At 40.8% G+C, this 25,199-nt stretch overlaps 1 protein-coding gene across 2 annotated transcripts; it reads right to left on the bottom strand.

Annotated features, from left to right (window-relative positions):
* Positions 1-10,336: 10,336 nt before the first annotated feature.
* naga (N-acetylgalactosaminidase, alpha) lies at positions 10,337-17,342 on the bottom strand. 2 transcript variants are annotated; one of them, XM_021319630.2, is made up of 9 exons: positions 17,164-17,342; positions 15,059-15,235; positions 14,700-14,840; positions 14,140-14,351; positions 13,954-14,048; positions 13,690-13,851; positions 11,318-11,515; positions 11,063-11,203; positions 10,337-10,937 (listed from the first exon to the last, which is right to left on the bottom strand). In XM_021319630.2, exons 2-9 carry the CDS (start codon positions 15,211-15,213, stop codon positions 10,737-10,739), a joined length of 1,305 nt encoding a protein of 434 aa, XP_021175305.2. In that variant the 5' UTR covers positions 15,214-15,235; positions 17,164-17,342; the 3' UTR covers positions 10,337-10,736. The 2 variants fall into 2 exon arrangements, with proteins under 2 accessions (XP_021175305.2, XP_012724259.2); XM_012868805.3 differs by having other exon boundaries at positions 15,059-15,215; positions 17,164-17,341.
* Between the last annotated feature and the right edge of the window lie 7,857 nt (positions 17,343-25,199).

Below are 25,199 nucleotides of genomic sequence, written 5' to 3'. Positions count from 1 at the left end.
TGTTAATATGGATGTGACGTTAACGATTGCCACCTGACTAAACATTTTCGCAAATCAATTGCACAACCCTGTTTGGTAAAAACTTGACTCTGCACTGCCAGCTACGCCCAGCAGAGCTGCAGAAATCCATCCCAAAACTGCAAAGTGGTGCATCATTCCAGCACACTAGATGCAAGTAAATAGGCAGTAAGCATATTTGACATGGACCACAGCCCACAAACCACTGATTCCTTCAGTGCTACTGCTCCGTCCCAGCACCAGATACATCCTTAGGTATTCTTCCACCAAGTGCCTGGCAAAAATATTTAGACTCCTTTAACTTTTCTGCAATTTGTCATATCCTTTGTTTTATTTTATGGGATTTTATGTGATAGACCAAGAAAAAGTAGTGCATAATTAAGAAGTTGAGACACAGTTTTCTTTTATTTTTAACAGCACACATTTGTAAAGAGCCTTTGAATCCTGTCCACTTCTACTCTGACATCTCTGAATAAAAGACTATGAAACCAAGCTTCACCTTTTGGCAGCCAAACTATTGTAGTCAGGCACTGTACAGTGGTACAAGTGGTGAGAAAAAAGTCGAAGTCGGTTTGCAGTTTTCTACCAGCTACGTAGACACAGCAAACATGTGGAAGAAGCTCTGGATAGGTGAAGCCCAAAATGGTTTTGGGCTAATCTCTGGAGATGATTTTCTTCAGTCAAGGTCCAAAGCTGAATCCAACTGAGAATCTGTGAAAATACTTGAAAAACCACTGTTTACAGACACTCTCCTTCCATTCTGATGTGCTGTTTTCAACAACAAAAAAAACAATGGGCCACTGGGTTTGGAAAGCTGGTAGAGAGATACTACAAAAGACTTTCTGCTGGAACTGCAGCAATTGGTGGTTCTACAAAGTATTAACCCATACAGGGCACATATTTCAGATCTTTTATCACTAATTTGTTTTTATAATAAGGTATATCATTTATTTTATGGGGACATATCATGATAAATCCACTTTTTCACTCCTTAAATACATTTTGTTATGCCCTTTGAGTCTCTAGAGGTGCAGAAAATTTGAATGTAGTCTGTTCAGGAGCCGCATAGATATCTTTATAGTCCCCCCGCTTGGGTCATATTTTTTTTTCAAGCTATTAAGTTTTCTCTGTTCTGTGTTAGAGTGTTTGAACAATTACGTCACCCTAATCACTGTGGAGCTGTTAAACAGGGTCATGGACCTCAGGCTTACCAAGTTTGAGAATCCGCCCTTTTTATTTCTCGATTTTGTAATCCAAGCTCAAGGATCCCGAAGCTACAAATGGATAAGTGAAAAAGTTTGATTGCTGGCTGTATTAACTTACACAATTCATTACACCGTCCCCCAGCATACTACAAAAATGGACAACCGGGGTGAAGTGGAATGCTCTGTGACCTGGAGGGGGCAGGGTGTGAAGTTCTTCCTTTAGATTTAAAGAGACGGCACCAAAATGAGTTGCTCTCAGACGCTCCTCAGAACAGGTGTAAAAGGGGAAATGTGGGGGATAATTAATGAGGAATTCAGACCAAAGCGTTGAAGTTCCACTATTATACACCACAACTGAATGATTTCGATGTCAAAAAGAAGAACCGAAAAGCATATTTCCCCTTTGTACACATTTTCTTCCCCTTAACAAGTACGAGTCCCTTGGTCTATCACGTAAAATCCCAATTAAAGGCGATGATGGGTCTAATGTGACAAAACGCAAACAAGTTTGAAGGGTGTCAATACTTTTGAAAGGCACAACAGATCTCTTCTGCTGGCATGGGGGGGGGGGGGGGGGGGGGGGATTGTAATTTTATAATTACTCAAGTAGTTACTATAAATCTGGAAATAACCTGAATTTGACTCTTCATCATTGGATTCTAGTCTTAGTCTCGCAGTACTGACATGAATTAAGTTTTCAAATAAATCTGGATCTGTGCCGACTGTGTGCAAACAAACCTAAGGGAAGTCAGTGTCTCACAATGACGCCAAATATGGGTTTGGCATCAAACGGGCACTAAAAAAATATGAAAAGCAGCTGTCCTATCAGAATTCAGCATCTTCAGGAATCTTTTGTTCCTGTGCAGGGATAATAGGACAAAGGTTTTTTTTGTTTGTGTCAAAGGTTTGGAGTCAATGTGGATCACAACACGATAAACAGAGGGAAGATATCATGGTGTATATACATATCACCTTTCCGGCATTGGATCTTGTCAAGGGGTGGTGATGTCACGACTTAGCGGCCAGCCAAGTTGACTGGCGGCGTCGGATGGGGTGATGATGTTACCAGAATCAGGTGCCTGGAAACAAGTGTTGCAGTCTCTCGATGCAGAGAAACAATCCAGTTTGTATCTCTGCACAAAAGGAAAGTGTGTCCACAAGCATATTTTCTCACTGACTGGAGATCTGGAGACTTTGCACAAACATGGGCGCAATTATCCGACACCGAAGGCTGTTTCTCTCTCGCTTTCCTTTCATTGTAGCTGCACGTGAATGCTTAAGCCTCGGCGCCGCGTCGTTCGAGACAGTGCAGTAATTCTGGCCTATATACAAAGTCTCGTCTGCATACATTTAATGTCAAAATCCCCTCTGTGTGCTGGGATTTTGGAGGCGCAAGGCAGGGAGTGTGACTAGCAGCGTGACAGAAATGAGTGGGATGGCTGTAGGAGGGAGGGCTGAACAGAACAGAATCAGGGGTGTTAGTGCGACACAAAGACGAGACTGGCAACTGCGCCTTTCTGCAGCTGTGGGCCTACGTGAGCATCGGCAGGAACGCTCCTCTCCTCTCTCCGCCCCTCCCTTACCCACTCTCGTCTCTCCCCTTCCCTGCTTCGCTCATTTGCACCTCCAAATGGACTTTTTGAGGGCCCCCTGCCTCATTCCTTTGTGCAAATCCTTCTTACACTGTTATCTCATTATCCCAGTCATAACTCCCTTCACTTCTCTCCCACGTCAGGTTGCCAAACGGCACGGACCTGGACCGGGGAGAGATGGGCTTCTGCTCGGCCAGCCAACAGATACCCGAGCCGACCGAATGAAGAAGAAAAGAAGGCAAAGATCTTGTTTCACACACGCACACACAGCCAATTGGGCCTGAAAAGACCAAGGAGAGCCGTGTTTGTGAATGTGTGTGTGTGTGTGGGTGCATACCACTAAAAGCAAGTTCACTCATTTTTATGCATGCATGCCACACTATAGGCTCACGTGACGTCTCCAGCATCTTAAGAGTGTAAGCAAACACTGGGCTTTGAGGCCAAGGTCAGAGGGGACACGCAGGAGATCGGACACAAGAGGGAGGAGAAAGAAGAAGAGAGCAAAGGAGGAGTGAAGATGAGGTGACCAAAGGAATACAATGAGGAGTTCAGAGGATTCAAGGACAGCATTGAACCTAAAAACTGTTTTATACATTGTAATAAATGTGCAAAAATCGGGTGAGGTGATGTTAGCGGAGAGTAAATCATAACCGAGAGATAAATGAGCAGACTGAATGGGCTGATTGTCCTTGTGCTGTTGAGCAGGTGCATTTTTTGGCAAGGGATGGGACTACCAGGCGCATGTTGCCATGCACACAGACTGAAGAGTGATGCTGACCTCTACAGGCTCACAGTGAACGTGTGAAAATCAACGCGAGCCTTACCGCTGAGCCTGGTGAGAAGAAAGATACGGCCACTTGAAAAGGTATTTACACCTTGTAACACCACCATATTTGGTCGCGTCACATTGTGGACCAGCAAAGCGTAGTGGATTATCGTGTGGAGGAAGGAACAAGGTTTATGGCTTTTACAAATTAAAATCAAAAAACTGAAGTGTACCCATTTTCACCAACATTAATCTAAGTCATGCACGCAATGATTTATTTTCCAAGAATAGGCAAAAATATACAATGCGGGTGAAGACATTCCCAGAAAGACGTGGTGCTGTAATTGACTCAGGGGGCTGAATACAAATGCATAACCTCATGTTTCAGATTTTTATTTGCAGTAAAGCAAACTGAAAACTCTACAATTATGCTCAATGTTGTGTTGGCCTATTACATGAATCCAAAATGAAATACATGAAAAGTTGTGGGTGTAACATGGCAAGACATGGAAATTCAAAGGGACAGTGAGTCACTAATTTGGCTTTTTATCAGCAAGTGCTGGTGAAGATTCTCAGTCATCCAGGTCATCGTCATTCCAAAAAAGTTAAAAAGCAGAGCAACTAGACTGTTTTTTCGACGCTTGAAGACGTTTTGCTTCCTATCCAGAAAGCTTTCTCAATTCAAACACTCCACACTACTCCAGACATTTTGAATGAAGAAAGCTTTCTGGATAGGAAGCGAAAAGTCTTCAAACTTCGAAAAAAAAGTCCAGTTGTTTTGTTTTTTAACTTTTCTGAAATTTTTATTGGCAAAAATCATGTATTGCTTCCATAAATACATATTCTGCCAAAGTCTAATAATGACTGCATCAAAAATGAAGTGTTCTCATAGCTTAGAATGAGTAGTTTACAAACATATTGCTGGTGATGCCTACATTGAATGACGCCATAGTGCATCGCCATTTTTGAGTACAGTGGCTGAAAGGGGACAAACTTGTTAGCCTTACACGTTTTCCCAAAGACAATCCCAAACAAATGTGCTTTTAATCTTGATTTAAAAGAACTTAGGGTTTTAGCCTTTTACAGTTTTCTGGAAGTTTGTTCCAGATCAGTGGAGCATAGGAACTAAATGCTGCTTCTCCATGTTTGGTTCGTGTTCTAGGTATGCAGAGTAGGCTGGAGCCAGAAGACCTGAGTGGTCTGGAGGGTTGATACACTGATAACAAGTCTGTGATGTATTTAGGTGCTAAGCCATTCATGGATTTATAGACTAACAGAAGTATTTTTAAAGTCTATTCTCTGAGATACAGGGAGCCAGTGTAAGGACTTTAGAACTGGGGTTATGTGCTCTACTTTCTTAGTCTTGTTAGTCTTAGTGAACAAAGCGTTCTGGATCAACTGCAGTTGTCCAATCAACTTTTTTTGGTAAACCTGTGAAAACACTGTTGCAGTAGACGGCTAGTTTGTTCGTCTTTGTCTCCCTCTCACCGCATCAAATGATCTCTGAGTCTGCAGGTCACCAAAAATCTGAAAAAAAGTTTAAAGTCGTGCTGCATTTTTTGCCCAACCTGCAGGCGACTGACAGATGCATCCCTCACCCCAAGATAGAGCGAGTTACACTTATACTGCCTAGATGTCACGAATGCACGAATTACTCTTTCAAAAAGCTGCTTCGATATAAAAGGCTTTACTTTGGCCGACTGGCTCAGATGAATAAAGCTTGATTTCACAAGCTCCCTAACCTGGCTCTCAAGTTGACGTATTCTGAACGCAAATCAGCACAAAAGCGGAACTGGGGTTTTGATTAACTCAGCAAAAGTCACTTTAGGTGACCTGGTTCAACGGAAAAAAAAAAAAGATGAAGTGAAAGCTAAAAATGAAAAACAACTTTCTGCTTATGTCTACAGAAATGCTATAAGCCAAAACTCTCGCAAATAAGCATTTCACTGCTTTCCTTTGGCGAGTCGATGGAGTATGTCTTTTTCTTACAACTTTGAAATGAAAAGTTACAATTTCATATTTCACATATTCTTAAAAAAACATGCCGTTTGATGTTAAATATTGCATATTTTACAAAACTATAACTTCATTTGAGATGTCTTATCAACTGTGCCTGTCAAGAATAGATATTTTACGAACTGCACAGACTATATCATAAATGTCACCTTTGCACAGCAGCACCTGATATGTAATTATGATCTTCATTTGTTACTCCAGCAAATATCTTATGCCATTCAATCGATGTATTTCAACATGTTTGCATGTTACATATGTTTCCTAATATGTATCACTTTTGTGTATTTTATCGTTTGTGAAACAGTTACTGAAGCTTTGTGCTTCACTGTATGTATTGATACTAATATGTGTGCTTGCATGTCTATTTATTTAGACAGCTACATGTGGATCAATAGCATTTCTTGTCACTCAAACATTGCTCTCCTTGTCTTTCCATCCGGGTTGTCATAGCGGCCAGGTATACGTCTGAAAATGGTTTACTGAGATTGGATAGTGAAGCAGCTACAGGACCGGACTCCGAAATATGAGAGTTGCCAGGCACAAGTTACTGGCTTGGAGAAGGTGTCGGTCTTCCACCTGGTAAATTCTACTGAACTGGGGCAGGCCGACCCACAAGATTCCTCTTGTGAGTCATCTTTAGAAAAAAGGCCAAACCGCATGCAGCAGAACGGGTCGTATGGGTTCTTACTGGAACGGGTTTCCTCCCACTGAGGGTAGAGCATCAAGCCACAATATTCTGGGAGGTCTGGGAGATTCTGAGTCCAAACCCGTAACAGCTTCTCTACTCACAAGCTGTAGGACTGTCTGAAAACGGGCCGACAGATGCTGGACCGAGGGGCGGACGAAGCAGCCAGGGCACCTTTGGATTAGCACACAGGCACACCCCAGTGTTTGTTTGTTTTCTTTTTTAATGTGTCAAATTTGTAAAGGAAAAGAAAAAAATTACAAAATTAAAAAATAATAATAATTAAAGGTAAATAGTCTTGCTTGATTCTAAACACAATACAATATATCATACATGATTATTCTTAACCTAAACGAGAAGCGTCATAAAAACCCATTGATAGACTGACACTGAAGAATGCAGTATTAATACAGCTAGTGAACGGTAAGTGATCATAATATTATAACCACTGATAGGTTACTTTGGTCCTTAACCTTGTTTTGGGAGTTTCACAGAATACTCAATCAGAGGTGGTCAGAATATATTGGCTGATCAGCAGGTATCATAACATACAGCAGCACAGAGCTGCTTCTTGCGCTTATAAATAATAAATAACGTAACCTTGAGACAGCCTTTTTAGGCCGCTGACATAAATCAGGATCAACATCAGTCGGTGCTGTGGCCTTAAAGTAATTCCTGATATTATAAAACAATGTTTATCTGAGGAGCTAAGTTTCAGAAATAGCCAATTCCTTCACCTCTTCATCATATAGTCAAAATAAATTGAAAGTGAAGTCCTATTAAATCAAACGAAATAAAATAAAGAAATCCTTGATTTCGACAAGATGATTTCCAGTTAGTTTTTCTGTCTTGTATAAAATCCACAAAAGTACAACAATTAGAACAGTTGTGACCATTTTCTACAGAAAATAAAACATCTTATTAAAAAAAACAATTAAAACAGCATCATCCCTTATCTTTGTGGGGGAAAAAAATCTTTTTTGGTTAAAGTTACTGAAAAACATCCAACTTTACTCTGTGATTTGTTTAATGCTGCTTATATTAAGACCAAATCTATTTTGTACTGCAAAAATCTGTAGATTATTTTATATGCTGTAAAATAAACCGTATTAAAGTTTTTGTTGCAGTCTCTTGAGGTCTTTTGAACAGATTTTAAACTATCTAACAACACAGTTATAGACCAGAAAATAACTGACTCAAGTGTGGATCCAACAAGAATACTCACTCCTGTTAAAATTGCATCTTTTTTTGTGGTGTAAAATGATAACACCATAAACCTTTTCGTATAGTACAGATCAGGTAAGCAGCGAAGAAGCCAACAGGAGCACTGAAGGAGCTCCAGGACTTTCTGCCAAGTTTTGATTGTGTTCTATAGAGTGGGGCAAAAAAAGTATTTTGTCAGCCACTGATTGTGCAAGTTCCCCTAGTTAGAAAGATGAGAGATGTCTGCAATTTTCATCATAGTTACACTTCCACTATGAGAGACAAAATGTGAAGAAAAAAACAGGAAACCACACTGTAGGATTTTTAAAGAATTTCTTTGTAAATAATGATGGAATATAAGTACTTGGTCACGCAGAAACAAGCAAGATGTCTGGCCCTCATAGACCTGTAACTCTTCTGTCCTCCACTCGACCATTGATAATCTCCCTCAACCTGGGGACCCATGCAAGATCTCGTCCCATGGGGTCAAAATGATAATGAGAACTGTGAGCAAAACTCTCAGAACTCAACAGAGAGACCTGATGAATGACCTGCAGTGAGCTGGGACCAAAGTAACAAAGGCTACCATCAGTAACACACTATGCCGAGAGGAACTCAGGTCCTGCAGTGCCAGGCGTGTCCTCCTGATTAAGCCAGAAAAAGTCCAGGCCCGTCTGAAGTTTGCCAGAGAGCATATGGATGATCCAGAAGAGGATTGGGAGAATATCATGTGGTCAGATGAAACCAAAATAGAACTTTTTGGCACAAACTCTACTCATCGCGTTTGGAAGAAGAATGGAGGAGGATGGAATGTGGCTCGGTCTTCCAGCATAACAATGATCCCAAACACACCACTCAGGCGACCAAGGAGTGGCTCCATAAAAAGCATTTCAAGGTCCTGGAGTAGCCTAGCTAGTGTCCAGACCTTAAAGAAGCTATAAGTAAGATATTTACTGTAAAATCAACCTAAATCATTCTCATTTGTCACCGTAAATGCAAGTAACATTCCCTTTAATCAATCGGTCCTCTCCATCAACAATGTCTTAGTCAGGATTTTCTCCTTCCAAACCTAGAGGTACAGTGCAGAACTACTTAGGTTCAGAGTGTAGCTCGTGTTTACTTCCTGGTTCCTCAGCCAATCTTATGAGAGTCCTCATGGGTTCCCAACACAGAGTGCAACATTTGGTATTATATCCTGGCAAAAGAGCAGGAGCCTGCAAACATGGAAGCCAGTAAGAGAAGCGGACCAGAAATAGAACAGAATACAACATTATATACCTATTGTGTGGAAGCAAAAATTAAAAAACGGCATATTAGATTGTTCTGATCGGCAAGCTGTTTTACCGATGTAAGCCACAAGGTGTCAGTATGACTTATAGCGCCTTTAACCCCATAGAAATTTTTGGAGGGAGTTGAAAATCTGTGTTGCCCAGCAACAGCCCCATAACATCACTACTCTAGAGGAGATCTGCATGGATGTACGGCCCAAAATACCAGCTACAGTGTGTCCAAAGCTGGTGAAGACTTAAAGGAAACGTTTGAGTTCTGTCACTGCCAACAAATGTTATGCTACAAAGTATTGAGTTGAACATTTGTTATTGACCAAATGCTTATTTTCCACCATAATTTACAATCGGTTTCTTTAAAAATCCTACAATGTGATTTCCTGCTTCTTCTTTCTTCTTCTTTTTGTACCTTTGACGAATATTGCAGACCTTATTGATCTTTCCAAGTAGAACTCGCACAATCAGGGGCTGACTAAATACTTTTTTACTTTTGCTCCACTGTATATAACAACAATCTGCTCTATCCGTCATTTGTATAGACTAAGAAGTATTGTTGTAAAACAGACGAATATTCTTCCAATTAAAAAATCTAGGCCTGACTAAAATATCCCGAAACCTTGTGGAAGAATTCGACATGGTCTGATGAAACCAAACATTAACTTTTGAGCCACATTTTGAAAAAGGTATGTTTGCTAAAGAAAACTACTGTACATCCACTGTCAAGCATGGTGGTGGCAACATCATGCTGTGGGGTGACCATTCATCAGATAGAACTAAGGTTTTTGTGAAGCTGGATAACATCATTAACATTTGCAGATAGTCGGTTTTGATCTAAAACCTTCAGTCCTCTGCTCGACAGACTCCCACCAAACTCGACTGAATACTGAAACTGAACATGTTTCAGGGTGGGCAAACTTATGCAACTAGGTTTCAAGTTTTTACACTCCCCCTCAAAAGATTTTCACTGAAGTATTATGTTTTATGATTATTAATAAGGGTCTCGTTTTTAAACCACAGAATCAAGACATTTTAACCAGTTGTGTGTCCTTTTCTCGGTTGTTTCCTCTGATGTTGTTTAACCTTAAATATACACACACGGGTCAGCATGTTAGAAATACGTCTTCACATACACAGGACGAGAAGTGCAGACGTGCGTTGTGTGCAGGCACAAACCAACAGGAGTTCTTGATTTAAACGAAGCACGACGTCCTGTTCAGAAAGGTTGCTTCCGTGGTAGACTTCAGGGTCACTGGGTGTTTCGGCCGTTTACTACTAGACACCCTGTCCTGAAGAAGGCCCTGCAAAGGTGGAGGATCAATCTGTTCCAGAAATCAATTTCTCACCCTGCTCAGCTAAGGGAGGGGGGTGCTTCTGGTATTTCTCTGGTGGTTTGTCGTTGGCTCCGGCCTCCAATTCCCAAGAGCTATAGCAGCCTGATGGTGACACTGGATTACTTTACAGTTTGTTACTGAATTTAACAGAAAATCTACCTGCAGTCAAATAAACAGTTGAATTACCTTTCCAGGAACTTACTGAGGATGGAAAAACAAAAATTCAAACAGTCGCTTCTTATATAATCTCCCTTTATTCCAAAAAGAATTGAGAATTTTTTACAAAAGATTGCCACATTTAAAATGCTATTTTATTCTAAATACTACATTTCTTGGGAAAAAATATTTAGAGAAGGCAGAACTTCATTCTGGTGCTGATTTAGTCGGTTTTAAAAAGTTGTGTGTGCGATAAAAAAAAGTCAGAATGTAATCCGTAATGCTTTAGTTTGGCATTATCCTTCCCAAAAAACTGTTGGTGACTATGATAGCTGAAATTCTCTGAAAAGAAAACCTGAATAATCCTGAGGTAGAGCAATAAACTCTGCGAGCAGAAAGAAAGAATGTGTGATTCAAGCAGACCCAGTTGAGGGTCACCGAGTTTGAAACTCTAAAGTGATTAAAAGATCGTAAAAGTTCAAAGAAAGACTCGAGGATGGGCGTTTTCATCCGTATCGTAAACCGGCCTGCGGAGTTTGCCCCGTCCGATAAACGGGTGGTACCGTAGCTTGCCGGGCGCGGAGACGTACCACATGACTACACCTGTAGGGTTCACTGAAACCACAAAGTCAGTGGAGTCTTTTAGCACGTCAGTCTGGCCAGTGTAGACATCGGTGACCTAGAAAAAAAAAAGAGACAGAAATAGGTGATCTAATTTGGAAGGAAATCTGCACATTTAAACAACACCTCTAGTTACTGCCTGAATTACATCCCCAGGTTAAAAGCTTAATGTCTGAGACCTACCTTGTAGCTGCCTGTGGTGTAATTGAGTTTAGTTAGGGAGGTTTTGTAGCGATAGGGCATGTCAGTGCGGCGGCTGAAGAACACTAAAGCGCTGGCGTTGTTCGACAGGGGGCGCCAGAACACCTCGATGCCACTCTTCTCCTTGAAGATGGAAAGCAATCACAGATCAGAACATGTGAAATATAGAAACACTTCTTAATGTTCTCGTTCTTATTGTCCTCACAGCCAATGCCGAAAAGTCACTCAGATCCTCACCTTGAGAATGCGTCTTCCCTGGATACCCAAGGGATCCTGGTTGATGCTGATGATCATTTTGTTTTGAAGGATGCTCCGAGCTTCGCCGCTGATTGTGCGAAGGTCGTTGGACATGAACAGGGGAGCGGCCATGATTGCCCACAAAGCCATCTGAGAACGAGACTGCTCCATACTGAGGCCAAAATCTCCGATGACCAGCTGTTGAGAACAGAAAAGTAATCGCACAGTCAAGAGGGATGATATTTTAAAGTAGACATTCAAACCCTTTTGACAACTGATATCTGTTTATGTCAGTGAGACAGACACATTTTTCATAATGAACCTGACTGTGTTGTAAACAGAGACGCAGAAGTATATGGGCTTCTCATTGTAAAAACCCATACTTCTCTGGACTCCAATTTTTAATGCTTCCTCTGGCTTTTTAGCTGATATTTGAAGTATCAATAAAAAAACTGGTAAAATATTTATTGTGGATATTTGCACAGCTGAAACTCTTAAAGCACGGGGCTAGCAAAAACCAAAGATTCGACGTAACTAACTAAATCAGCTCATCCTGATAGTTAGAATTAATTTTTTGGATCCAGGGCATTTGACACTGTGGATCAGTCTCTTCTTATAAATTATTTTAAAATATTGTATCTTCAAACAACCCGTCTCTCTTGGTTTGCAAGATTATTTAGCAAATAGTACGCAATGTTTTAAGATGGCTCGAGTTAGTTGCTTGTAGAGGTCACAAAAGGGGTACCTCAAGGGTCAGTCTTGGGACTGATCCTGTTCACAACCTACATTATCAACCTGTGCGAACTTATCTTATGCCTCCTAACATTTTCACGTGGATGATTCTGTAATTTACTGCTATTCAAACTTAATCCCACAGGGATTAGAATTTCTGCAGTCCACCTTTGATGCAGTGGAGATCCATCTGGAGCAATTAAATACTTGTTTTCAATGCTGAAACAAAACAAAAAATGCTTTCTGAGAGAACGTCCCCTTGACTAACACTGCTCATGGTAAAACTCTCAAGCTAGTTACCAGTTACAAGTACGTGGGATTAATTATTGATGCAGAGCTTTCTTTTGCGGTTCATTTTAGACATTTGAACACCAAGGGTTAAGCTCAGTTTCTATTAAAGAAACAAGCCATGTTTCTCCCTCAGTGCTCAGGAGCTTCTAATAACAGCCACTTTTCTGCCAGGATTTGATTGTGGCAATGCAGTGTATACGTGTGCTTCAACCATTTGCTTATGGTTCTTAACGTCAGTATCCAGGTTGTACTGGTTGTAGCCGCCTTACGGACTACTGTGAACTGTATGCTAAAGTTGGCATGTCTTCCTTGAATGTAAGGTGATATCCATACTGGATGACTCTAGATTGAAAAGGCTTTTATTGCCTTGGTTCTTCTGAGAACTGAAAGCCGTTATGCCTTATGATCAAATGACATTTTGTATTTCCCAGCTCCTCATGTTTGAACGAAAAAAGGAAAGAAAGCTTTCAGTTTTATGCCCCCCCCCCCCGCCCCCCGCATAGAAGACTCTCCAAGATGAACTGAAACTGCTTCACCGAAAGTACTATCTTAAGAGACCGACGATGGAAGTTATTCTAACAGTGGCTGTGTTTTAAATCTCACCTTGTCACCGTTTTAGATTTTATACTGTTACTGTACCAAATAAATCCTGTTTTTTAATTAGTAAAATTGCTCGCACTTGATATAGTTTAATGGTCGTTTTGGTTCTTGTCCATTACGGCATGTGCCGCTGCCATTTTTGGCCAGGTCACCCTTGGGAAGGGGGTCTTTAACTCAATTGGTCTATTATCTGGTTAAATTAAGATTTAATAAATACTGAGAAAAATAACTAAATTATTAAGTAACTAAGTAAGCAGGGAGCTAAGCAAAATAATACATTAGTGAGTAACCAACAAACTAAGCAAACACTTAAGTAACTGACTTAATGTCTAACAGGTAATTTTGCTAGTAGCTAGTATTAACTAAGAACATAGGTAACTAACTAAATACCTAACTAAATTAGTAACTATGTAAATAACAAATAAGTTAATATAAATAACTAAGTAGATTACTAACTACATGACTAACCTATTAACTAAGATCATAACTAACTAAATAACTGCATAATAGATTATTAACTAAGTAGACTGCTCAATATGTAGGAAGGAAGGAAGGAAGGAAGGAAGGAAGGAAGGAAGGAAGGAAGGAAGGAAGGAAGGAAGGAAGGAAGGAAGGAAGGAAGGAAGGAAGGAAGGAAGGAAGGAAGGAAGGAAGGAAGGAAGGAAGGAAGGAAGGTCGATCAAATTCCATAGTTTGTAAATGCTTAAAATGGGAAAACACTAAGGTTTGTTAGGACTAGTGACACAAACCATGTCGGGGTCGTTCCACCTTCCAGGTCCAGCTGCAGGTGCCAGGACATCCTGGTTTTCAAAAAACCAATCAGCAATGCTCAGCACGCTGCTCCATGAGTCTTGAATGTCACCATAGTTACGCCACAGGTTGCAGATCTGCCCGAGCTTAGTGTAATTCACCTGACACATAAAAAGCATTCACGTTATTACACTATAAAACGTATTTTGTGATTGTACTAGAACACACAATTCACAACATATACATCTGCCAGTGTTAAGCACCTTTGGTGGAAGTCCACCCTGATAAGCAGGCCAGCTGCATGAGTAGCCAATGGGGCGGCCCGTTGCGTTCAAAGCCTTTGACATTCGAGGATAACCTGTCAGGAAAAACCGTAAGAGACAATCAAGATCACAAGGGGTATCACCTCTGAATCCATACCCTTAAACTTAATGCTCAGGTTTTCTTACCCAACTCCTGCTCGAGAGCATTTGAGTAACAGCCGTCAAATTTAAACATGTCCACCTCCCAGTCAGCGAATGTCTGAGCATCTATTTCAATCTTATCCAGCGTTGTCCCAGGGTAGCCCCCGCAGGTGTGGGTGCCCATGTCCCCATAGATGCCCAGTTTGAGGCCCCGGTCGTGCAGGTAGCGTGCCAGCCTAGGAATTCCCCCTGGAAACCTGATTTAAACATCGGAAGTAAACGTCAACTGCTGAGACAGTTTAATAACTCTTTGTTTTCCACATTATGTCTTGATCCCTTAGGAACAGCAGAACGACACCATCTCATTTGTGTAAATGAAGGGTCATCTATTCAGCACAACTTCCCACAGAACTTAAAGGTTATTGTCTTATTCACATTTCTGCTGACTCTGCATTGAGGATGACGATAAGAAAGCTAATGATTAAGGTGCTTCGCCAGGACTGGTAAACAGTTTCATTGTTTTATTGACCTGCTGGGCTGGATATGATAAAGATGTGTTTGCAGGAAGGGAAACAATAGTGTTTATCTCTCAAAGTATGCTGTACCTATTGGGATCAGGCTGCAGCCGTCCATCTTTGTCTCGCTCCATGGATGACCAACAGTCATCTATGTTCACGTAGACGTAGCCCAGTTCCTTCCAGCCGTCCTCAAAGAGTCTGTCCGCCATGTCAATAAACAGATTCTCGCTGGAGGGAGAATCAAACAAGATGTAGTGATTGCGAGCATCTAATGAACATATGCTGCATTTGAGTCAAATTGTTGTTGGTATTAAAAGTGAAGCAGTTCAATGATTTTCATGCACTATTGCTATTAAGTTTATTAAATATAATGCCACTTAACCGCCTCTATGTAATAACTTATTTTTTGGATATTTTTTGTGTTCCTTTATTAAAGGCATGCTTGCCTGATGCAGTTCTTTGGGTCGTATTTGCAGTCAATGTCACAGCGGTACCGTTCCCATGCCAACCAGCCCATTGGAGGGGTCCTCATCAGTCCATTGTCAAGGGCATAGGTGGCCATGGTGGCCGCAGAGGCGAAAACAAGCACTGCAAGATGCATTCCTGAAGAGAAAATAGAAAACCTGATGAAATAGGAACTTAAATCTTTATCAACAGACTCAGGTCTATAATAACAAACAAAATAATACACAAAATGTAAACCATAACTAAGAATGAAAAAGCTTGGTAAGCATATTTTTTTTGATAAGTTACAACTACAACTTTCAGTGTATGTCATTTGGAATTTATGCGATTGAACAAACTAAGGTAGTGCATGACTGAGAGCAGGCCTACATGGTCATCAACATTTTTCACAAATAAAAAGCTGAAGAGCTCGGGCTCTGCAAGTGCTTGCATTTGCATTTAAACACCCCCTGAATAAAAACTTTGCAGAACCACTTTTTACTGTAAATTACAGCCACGACCCTTTTAGGTTTTGGCTCTGCTGGCTTTTTTCGGATCTGCAGTTTTTCCATTCTTGCTTGCCTTAAACTCAGTCAGACTGGATGGAGATCAATAATGAGCAACAGCTTTCAAGTCTTGTCAAAGATTCTTAGATGGATTTACGACAAATTCAACACATGGACATGCTTCGATCTTTGATCACTGTAGCTCTGGCTGTCTTAAAAGATTGCTAAAAGATTAGCCTTCTTCTCCGTCTTGGGTCTTTAGTACCCTTTAATGTGTTTTTTTTCCCCAAGTACTTCCCTATATTAAGATCCATTCATCTTCCTATCAAGGCTGGCCACTTCCCTACTGAAGATAAAAAGTCCTACATGACATGCTACCACCGCCATTGTTTACACTTAGTACACTTGTGTTCGGGCATGGTGATGGGCACCATTCGTTTCTTCCACATGCGCACCGTTTGGCATGCAAGCCAGACAGATTTGTTTTTGGTCTCATCTGATCATAACACCCTCTGGTACAACATGAAGCACACTGTAATTTATTTAGGAGCATTAGAGTAAAAAAAAAAAGACTGAAATCATATGCATCCTGGGAATTTCAGATTTGTTTTTGGAAAAAAAAAAAAAAAAAAAAACATATAATTTTTCTTTCCAAGAGCTGCACAGTGGCACAGTTGGTAGAGTCATGTATTGCGGAGGGGACGGACCAAACGGCAACAGGACGTCTGCAGGCGCATTGTAGATGAATATATTTTAGCGAAGAGATTCAAAAGGACAAGAAGGGACAGAAGGAAATTTAATACTATTTAATAATAGGAATTTAAATACAACTCAGATGAAAGGAGATTACACGGGTGGGTGTAATTAACAAAACACACAGGTGTACATCATGACAGGTAACACTGCTGCCTTGTGGCAAGAAGGTCCTAGGTTGCATGTGTTCTCTCCTAGTACTCCAGCTTCCTCCCGAAGTCCACAAACATGACTCTTGGGTTACCTAGTCTCTCCAAATTGCCCTTCGTTGTGAGTGTGTAAGTGAATGCTGGCTTCTCCTCCATGTTCTTGTTGGTCTTCCATATCTAATTCTGATAAAATACTTTTTAGCTTGTGGTTGTAAGATATGAAAACATGGTCACATTTATAGATACTTTAGCAAGAACAGGACAGGTAATGCTGGACTCCATCAAAGACAAATAAAACAACACAAAATAAAACAAAGGACAGAACAAGCAGCCACATTCAAACTTTTGCATTGATGTGGTGATGATATTTTCAAGTTGTTGTTTTTTTTTTTTTTTTTTTTTATCCTTACAGGCACCTTAAATCTCGTGAGGCTCAGCTGACTGGGAGCGGCCAGCAACGCCAACCTGCTGAGTGACTCCCTTCATTGTGCCCTGCAACTGTCATGTCTTTTAGTGGAAGTCAAAAGGATGTGGCAGCATATCAGTACGGTGCAATATATTAGCATTTTTCATTACTTTTTTTGTAATTTAGCCATTTAAAAGTAACGAGAAAATTAATAAGGATACATTAAGATGCATTTTCGTTAAAACACATTGTTAAAACAATTCTGCAAAAAGGTAACTAGGCAGTAAACTTACTGTTGTGCAAAGGCAGATCTCAGTCTTCCCGGTTTTCTAAGTTACTGGTTTATTTTTATTTTTTACTCTGCTCATGGAGCTACCGAAGGTCTTTGGGGGAAAAAATAGCTCCTTTCCGAACTACAGGCACACGACATATTACTGTAGCCTCGCCTGTAAACACGGAAGTTTCATTCACGTGACTGCTGTCAGCTGACGGTGTTACGCCCTATTCTGTAAGCACGTCAAGGAGGCGCCGTCCCTTTTTCATACGCCAGAAGTTACGTTATTAGCGCAACGATGAATACTGTCATATCCCAGTTTTTTGCCAAAAATGTTCCTGAACTCTTAAACTACGGCTTGATATAAACTTTTACAAGATAAATCCTATGCACAAAATCGCATGCAAATGTGCTGTTTATTTTTATTATTGTCTGGTTGTTGTGGTTTTGTTTTATTTGACATCAACGTGTGACTACATGATAGAAATAGTATAAATATTTGATTCAAACAGCTTCAGGCTTTTTAGGTCTAACAAAGCATGAAAAGCAACATTTGACCAATGATTTCAATACATACGACAGCTTTTATGCATTAATAAAAGTTATAAGAGCATATAGGCAGCATAGTGATACAAAATAATAACTTGTTAAGGAAACAAAAAAAGTGCTACACGCTGACTTGTTTAAATGGAACCCTATGGGAAAGACGGCCCTCCGGATTTGAAGTAAAGAATAGGACAACGTATTGGTCTATAGTAGATTATTATCTTCTGTGCATATTCTGAATCGCATTGCACTGAACTTCGTAACCACTGTTATAAGAATTATTATTCTGAAGTCACTATGGCCTCACACCACTCGAACGTCATTACCACCGTCTCGTCATTTGGTAAAGATGGGAACTCAGTTACTATTGTTTAGAATTTCACCCAGAACTCCCATAACAACCACGCATATTTTTTTTTTATTCTAAGTGTGACCCTGGTCACACAAAAAATAAATAAAACAGGGGTTATGTGCTCTCTCTTTCATGAACCAGTTAAAAGATGGGCAGCTGCATTCTGCACCAGCTGGAGACTAGACAGGGTTGTCTGCGAGACACCATAATACAGAGAGTTGCAGTAATCCAGACCTGTTGTGATAAATGCATGGATTACAGTTTCAAAGTCCTGTTTTAAGAGAACATGCAAGTTAAGTTCAATGCACTTATTCTGTATTATAAACTCAATTTATTATAATAACTTTTTGACACAACTTAAGTTTGTGTGTGTTCTGATGTTTAACTTATAGTTGTAAATTGTCATGACTTGAATATGCAAATCTGAAAGTTGACTTTACTTGTAGTTTTAAGGCGGCTTTTGAACTTTTGTTTCTAAATTGAAGAGATTTAAAATGTATTACAGTGCTCTGAACTGATCTGCCTCTCAAGATTAAAACTACATTCCATTTTTACCCCAAGCTTGGTGACATTGGGTTTTATGTGCCAGAGGGCCAAGCTCTACAGATGACGACCCACTGGAGACCCCGGGACTAAAAAAAACAAAACCTCTGTCTTTTTCCTATTAAAATTATGGAAGTTAGGAGTCATCCAGGGTCTTACTTCCTCAAGGCACTCACACAGTGATTGCGCAGAGTAGGTACCTTCATGTTCCAGGGGAGCATGAACCTGGCAGTCATCAGTATAAAGATGAAAGGCACAATTATGCTTTTAAAAATTGAGCCCAAAGAAAGCAGGCATGATGAAAAAAAAACAGGCCCAAGAACTGAGCATTGTGGTAACCCACAGAAAAGGGAAACAGAAATTTTTAAATTGCCCAGGCTGACACAGAATCTCCTTTCTGACAAGTAGGACCTGAGCCAGTCAAGGATTCAGTAAAATTAAAATGTTGTGATCAGCAATGTCAAATGCAGCTGTTAAATATAATAAAACCAGGATCACGCAGCTTCTGGAGTCTGTAGCTTAAAGAATGCCATTAAAAATCCCTGAGCAGTGCAGATTCTGTGCTGTGATGTGACTTACAAACCAGACCGAATTAACCTCAGGAATGTGATGTGTTGTTAAAAAAGCCCATCCTAACCACGTGTTTGACAAGTATATGTACTACTGGCAAACAAAACTGATTATTACACTCCACCTGCCCTCCTCATACACTGATCACCTGACTCTCACGTTCATTTTCGGTCAGGTGACTATTCAGGTTTTTATTTCATCCCTGAGAAAGTTAGTCATGCAACCAGCAATTAACAGGGACTTGCTCAGCTGCAAAATAGTGATACATGTGCTTGTTAAACACAAAGTGGCCCATAAACTTGACTTTTTTTCGTGTAACAAAAAGAGAATTAATCACCTTATTGTTATTACTAGTAAAGCCACAATACAATTAGGAGTGCTGCTCCTACAGTCCATGTCACCTTCACACAACACTAATAAACACAGCAAGTACACGCAATAATTAATAAATGAAACATCATGAAATGCCATTAAAAATCAATACATGACTAAAATTAGACACTGTGGCTTTATTTCAAGTCCATTTTACATATAGCTACGTCTATAATTGGCGCTAGGGGGTAAAAAAGCTGCACCTGAATCTGGAGGTGTGAGCTCTCCTGTACCTGTAACTCCTGCCTGACGGGAGGTGCTGAAACTGGCAGTAGTCAGGGTGTGTGCAGTCCTTTGGAAAGTTTTCAGCTCTGCTGATGTCGCAGGGCGATGCAGTGTTGTCAAGATTGGGCAGAGAGCAATGTGGGATGTAGTCTGCGGTGTAAATCACATGCTGCAGTGACTTTTTGTCCATGTGTTCAGAATGTACTTTACTTCTTCATTCTGGTTAACTGTGTTGGACAGTAATAAATTAGACAAAGAAACCATATAGTGACAAGTTATACCTCATTGATGGAAGTTTGATGTCCTTAAACACTATTAAGCATTAGAGAGCAGTATAAATAAAAAATACATTTGCATTTATTTGCGGGTGAGCTAATTTATATCAAATAAAAAGGGTTAACAAGATAAAAACTTGCCGAATACCATAACAGCATAACAGAACCGGTTCCCCAAAAAAGGTTATTCATATTTTGTTACCAGACTGTAACTAATGCGCATTGATGGGGAAAACAAATACTATTCTCAGTCGACAAGAAGGAGATCGGTGGTCTTCATTAAATCAGCATTTATTGAACACATGTGAAGGAGAACACACACAGTCTTTGGAAGGTGTTCAGTCTGTTCTAACTAGACAGAGAAATGCACCGTTCTTTTAAAGATCTGGCTTACTAGTGGTAGCTTTCAAGAGCGACTCCCCAAATCCAGGAGCATTCCTTTCTGCCTACCATTATCTGTGCTTCTCAACCTTGGGTTTTCTCTCTGAGACTAAACAGAATTAGGCCTTCAAAAGCACAAGATAGATTCTATTCTTTTGTCTGGCTACTGGCATTCATAAAGGCTGGGATATAAAATTTACTCAACATGTGTAATGTGTTTTAAAAGTGTCCAATAAAGACAAAAGTATGAATAAGTGTTATTATTCTTGTATTTACTCTCACAGATCTACTGTGAGAGTAAATGCAATAATGCCCAATCCCAATGCCCCAGCAAGGCATACATCTGTGCTTTTTGTTGAATAAGAGTTGGGGCGACAGTGGCGCAGAGGTTAGGGAGTTTGTCCTACAATTGCCGGTTCGATCCTGTGCTCTGACTGTCTCCGTTGTTGTGTCCTTGGGCAAGACATTTCACCCGCATTGCCTGCTGGCAGTGGTCAGAGGACCCGGTGACGCCGATGTATGGCAGCTCACCACCATCAGAGTGTGAATGTGTGTGTGAACGGGTGAATGACTAAACTGTAGTGTGAAGCGCTTTGGAGGTCATCAGACTAGTTAAAGCGCTATACAAGTACAAGCCATTTGTCAAAATAAGCATGATTAACTTGTAGTTTTGTTTTTATTGGCCCTATTTTCACACCAATTTACAGCAAAAAGGCTAAATCTGCAAATGTAATCATTTAGTCTTTTAATGGACAGCTGTCTTTGCAGAATCCATTTGATTGTAAAATACATGCGTCCGGGTTTTCTAGTATGTCAGACATGTTAGCTAAGACCTCAGTGGGTAAGATTTTACAATGTAAATGTTTACCATCATCCCACTTTCTACCAAACAGATGATTGCGGCCCACCAGAGGAACGTCAACAATGCCACAAAGAACTCAGACCGGCCTGTTGACTGCTCTTTGACTGTTGAGAGCAAGGCACACAAGAAAGTTTACTCTCCATTCTTTAGCGCATCGAAAACTAAATGTCGCTCTGTGACAGTTTCACATCTGCTTGGATATTTTCATTACATATTGCTCCTGTGAGGGGGTGTGTCTATATCTTTTGCTTCTGAAACAACTGTAGGAAGTAGGAGGAGAACGTTGAGCAGAAAGTCGTGGTTGTGGGTCTGATCTTCCTGAACACAGAAGTTTTTCTCAGTCAGGCAATGGAGGACTTAGTCAGAGCCCGAACTCGCCTTGCCATCATCACTCAGCGGCATCAGGGGCACCGATCTTGTGCTGTTGACATCCTGTATGGTGCACCCCAAGGTAATTTAAGTCAGTGGTCTGAATCTATTGGTTAGGTCAGGCCAAAGAGGAGCTTTTCAGTGAGTCATTCTGACTTTTTATTCTTCCACGTGTTCAATTTAACTTTCTGCTGTATGACAATGAAACATGTCAGTGCAACATGATATGATGCTGGTTGCCCACAACTATGATACCCACAGAGTAGAGAACCGTGCAACTCTATACTTTCAATCTTTGAGAGAAGATGATGCTGGGACATGTTTGGATTAAAATTGTAGCTTTCAAGAATATAAGGTTTCTGTTGCATTTTTTGACCATTGCCTTTGTAGTTTTTTAACCAGAGGAGCTGGACAGTTTGCTTTGCTTAGATTACATACTGGTTTGCCTTCGCAGTCTGCCAGAAGCATTTTACTATGTGATGGAGGTGGTTCTTTATAAGCCTGGACCTATTGATATTTTATAGTTTTGGATTCTGCTGTTTAATTTGTATTGTTGTTTGCATTAAAATGCACCCTTTTTTTTTGCAAATTAAAGTGTTCAAATAGTTAAATATCAACGGTTGCTACATATTTTCCAGAGGTTGGCAAACACCCTTTGTCGCTATCTAATTCACCTGAAAACACATTTTCATACTTAACAGAAAAACTTTAGCAACTGTTTTACTTTTCGGTAACTGCAACAAACCTTATGGACAGATCAACCATTCAAAAAAAAGTTCATAATACCAGCCATCTTGGATACAGCAATAAGCTAGTCCTCATGAATGTCAAAATTAAGTGAAAATGAAATATAACTGGAAGGTGGCTCTGCTTGGACAGCATTTTTAGTTTTTCTTAGTCTGATTCTGAGAGATTGACTACAGTGCAGTAGTGCTTACTAATCATTTTTGGATCAGACACATTTGTCTGTCGCCACTGTGATCCAGTGAAGAGTTTTAGCTGCAACCTGTGTCCTTGCTCTGGTAGGATCTGGGATTTGATTTGCCTCTGTAACAGTACTTAGGACTAGCATCTCTTCCAGCTGGCAACAGATTTATTTCAGAGGTCCTAATATCCATTTTAAGAATGGAGGCCAGGTATTGATGAAATGCAAAGTTTTTTTCCTTCATGCTACCGTTGTGCAGGTGATGGATGTAATCTAGAACCGTGGATCAGTAGAAGGTATAGTTGCATGCTGTTTTATTAAATAAACATACAAATCCAAAAATCAAAATTGGAGAAGCAAGTTTTATGTTCTTCAAAATGTTGTTTAGTTTATACTGCAGTCACATTTGAAATATTATGCTGGGTGGATTTTATGGCTGGAATGATGGATATTGGGGTTGAAGATGATGACAGACTACAGGGTGTAGTGCCATTTGTTGCCATCAGAGGTCACTGTTGTTGTCTGCAGAACATGTCCCTGTTGAGCTGTCCAATGCTGCACACTTTTTAGAGGACTGGCAAACAGATCAGGTGCCTCATCCACATTCAGGTTTAAAACACACACAAAAACTTTTGATTAAAGTAGTAATTAATACAGTGACAGCTGGTGCCTCCTGGTACTGACGTAAAACAAGGAAACAAAACTGAAATGTTGCACATTATTTTACAAAACTCAGACTTTATCAACAGTGTGAAAAACAAGAAAACACTTGGACTGCAATGTCTTTAAAATGATAAACAATCAGCCATTAACACCATTTTTCTCTGAACCATCTGAGAAAACTGAACTTGTCTGCAAGCTGAATTCTGCTGGTAATTGTGCGTTCACAAACACACAATTATCCACCTTGTCCCTCTTCTGCATCAACTGTTCGGGACCGAACCAAAATTGTTCGGGCCATCACGTTGCCGTGTTATGGTTTAAGGCGGGACATACCAGCTGTGACGAAACCAAGTGTAGCCAACACCCCGCAGCCGAACCAAGATAAACATGGCAGCGCAGATGGACGCAGCTGCTACTGTCACATCTGTTGTGTCAGAATCTGACACAACAGATGACAGTAACTGGTAACTATGGTTCCTCATGGCGTCAGCTGCTTACAACATTTTCATTAGATACCATGATTGGCTCAAATCAACCATTGATAGCAGCACTAGGTGTTGCTTCGTCCAATCAGCTCGGAAAGTTCTGCTGAAGGTTCCTCCTTTCCCCGAACGGAGTCGGTGGGAGCAAGTTTGCTGCACAACCCAGCACAAACCTAGCACAAGACTGTTTTGACACTTTTGTTAGATCTTTCAGAAAAAACGCAAGCTTCACTTTCCTGCTCCTGATGTTGACAGGAGCCAGCTGGGGCCTCACTGTTCACATGTGAGTCCCATTGCAGAGAAAACTCCAGAGCAGACCCATTGCTCCACCTTGGGATCCAAGAGAACAGGCGTTGGAGATTGATGCATGAGAGAGGGGTTGTCTGGCTTATGTCTTGTACTTGTCAGTAATGGGGTCAACAGTAAGAACTCTATCGTGGGGAGAAAAGGCGCTTTGGATTGCTGCCCTGACGTCATTATGTGTTATGGGATGATACGAATCAAAGGCTGCAGCCTTCCGAAAATGAACCACAAAGTGTGCGATCTCTTCTCTCCGGATATTTCCGTGAGGAGGCTGTGCTGGCACACAAAGAATTTTGGGATACCTTAAGGGTTCTTAGCGCTGGTAAGGGACGTTGTGGGGTTCCTAGGCAAAACTTGGCACTGGAGGGAGCATACAGGCTACTTGTCCTACCTCCTTCCTTACTGACTGCACTACTCTGACAGCTCTTATCACAGTGACCGGTGACGCACTTCCACTTTGGCTAAAGAGTCCTTACTCTATAAGAGTATTTGGATTGAGCCTCAGACTGTGAGTAGGGGTTTCTGTGACTCTCAGAACACTAGCAGTTCTCTAAACCCTGCCTACGGTCGTTTGTGATCAAGGAACCTGTCTCTTGGCTGTTCATTGAAACACCTTTTTTGAATTGTTCATAGAGGGCGCAGTGAAGCCCATTCAAAAGTGAGGCCTACTGGTCATTGCAACTAGCCTTTCTATCTTTGCATGCTGCTGCAGGAGAGCCCAGACAAAGATGAGAACACCTGAGCAGAAACTGTAAGCACAGCAGCTCAGGGAAGAAGGAGGAAATGCAATATATAGTCCTTCCCACCTCTGCCCTCGTGTATACCATTGTACATGTGACTACAGACACACACAGATTCTGTAGATAAGGGTGGAAGCAATGAGGAGGATGAGTAAAAAATTCAACGGATGTAGTGTGAAGAGGTCTAGAGCAAACAAGGTGATGGTGACGAGCAGCACAGAATTACAGAACAAAATCTGGCCACCTACGGTGCAGATATCTTGCTACATTTCCTCATTTCACTCCTTCAAAATTTCTCTAGACCCTCCAGAGTACCTCTTTCTTCTTTCCTCCCTTCATCTTGCCCCACACTTCTAAAGATTCTAATCTGACTTGACCGTGGAAGAAGCATAATCCAGTGTTTGGTCTTGCATTGTTGTCTTGTTTTGGCTAGCCGGTTGAAGACTG

Source organism: Fundulus heteroclitus, chromosome 15, assembly GCF_011125445.2.
Source record: "Fundulus heteroclitus isolate FHET01 chromosome 15, MU-UCD_Fhet_4.1, whole genome shotgun sequence".
Classification (NCBI taxonomy): domain Eukaryota; kingdom Metazoa; phylum Chordata; class Actinopteri; order Cyprinodontiformes; family Fundulidae; genus Fundulus; species Fundulus heteroclitus.
The sequence above is the reverse complement of the archived record's forward strand: the minus strand, read 5'-3'. Positions and strand labels throughout refer to the sequence as shown.

Excerpts from the sequence above, each read along its gene's own strand:
- naga (XM_021319630.2), bottom strand. The coding sequence starts at position 15,213 with ATGCATCTTGCAGTGCTTGTTTTCGCCTCTGCGGCCACCATGGCCACC. Across the intron at positions 13,852-13,953 it reads AGGGTGGACTTCCACCAAAG|GTGAATTACACTAAGCTCGG; the intron begins GTGCTTAACACT and ends TTTATGTGTCAG. Across the intron at positions 10,938-11,062 it reads ACACCACAGGCAGCTACAAG|GTCACCGATGTCTACACTGG; the intron begins GTAGGTCTCAGA and ends TTTTTTTTCTAG.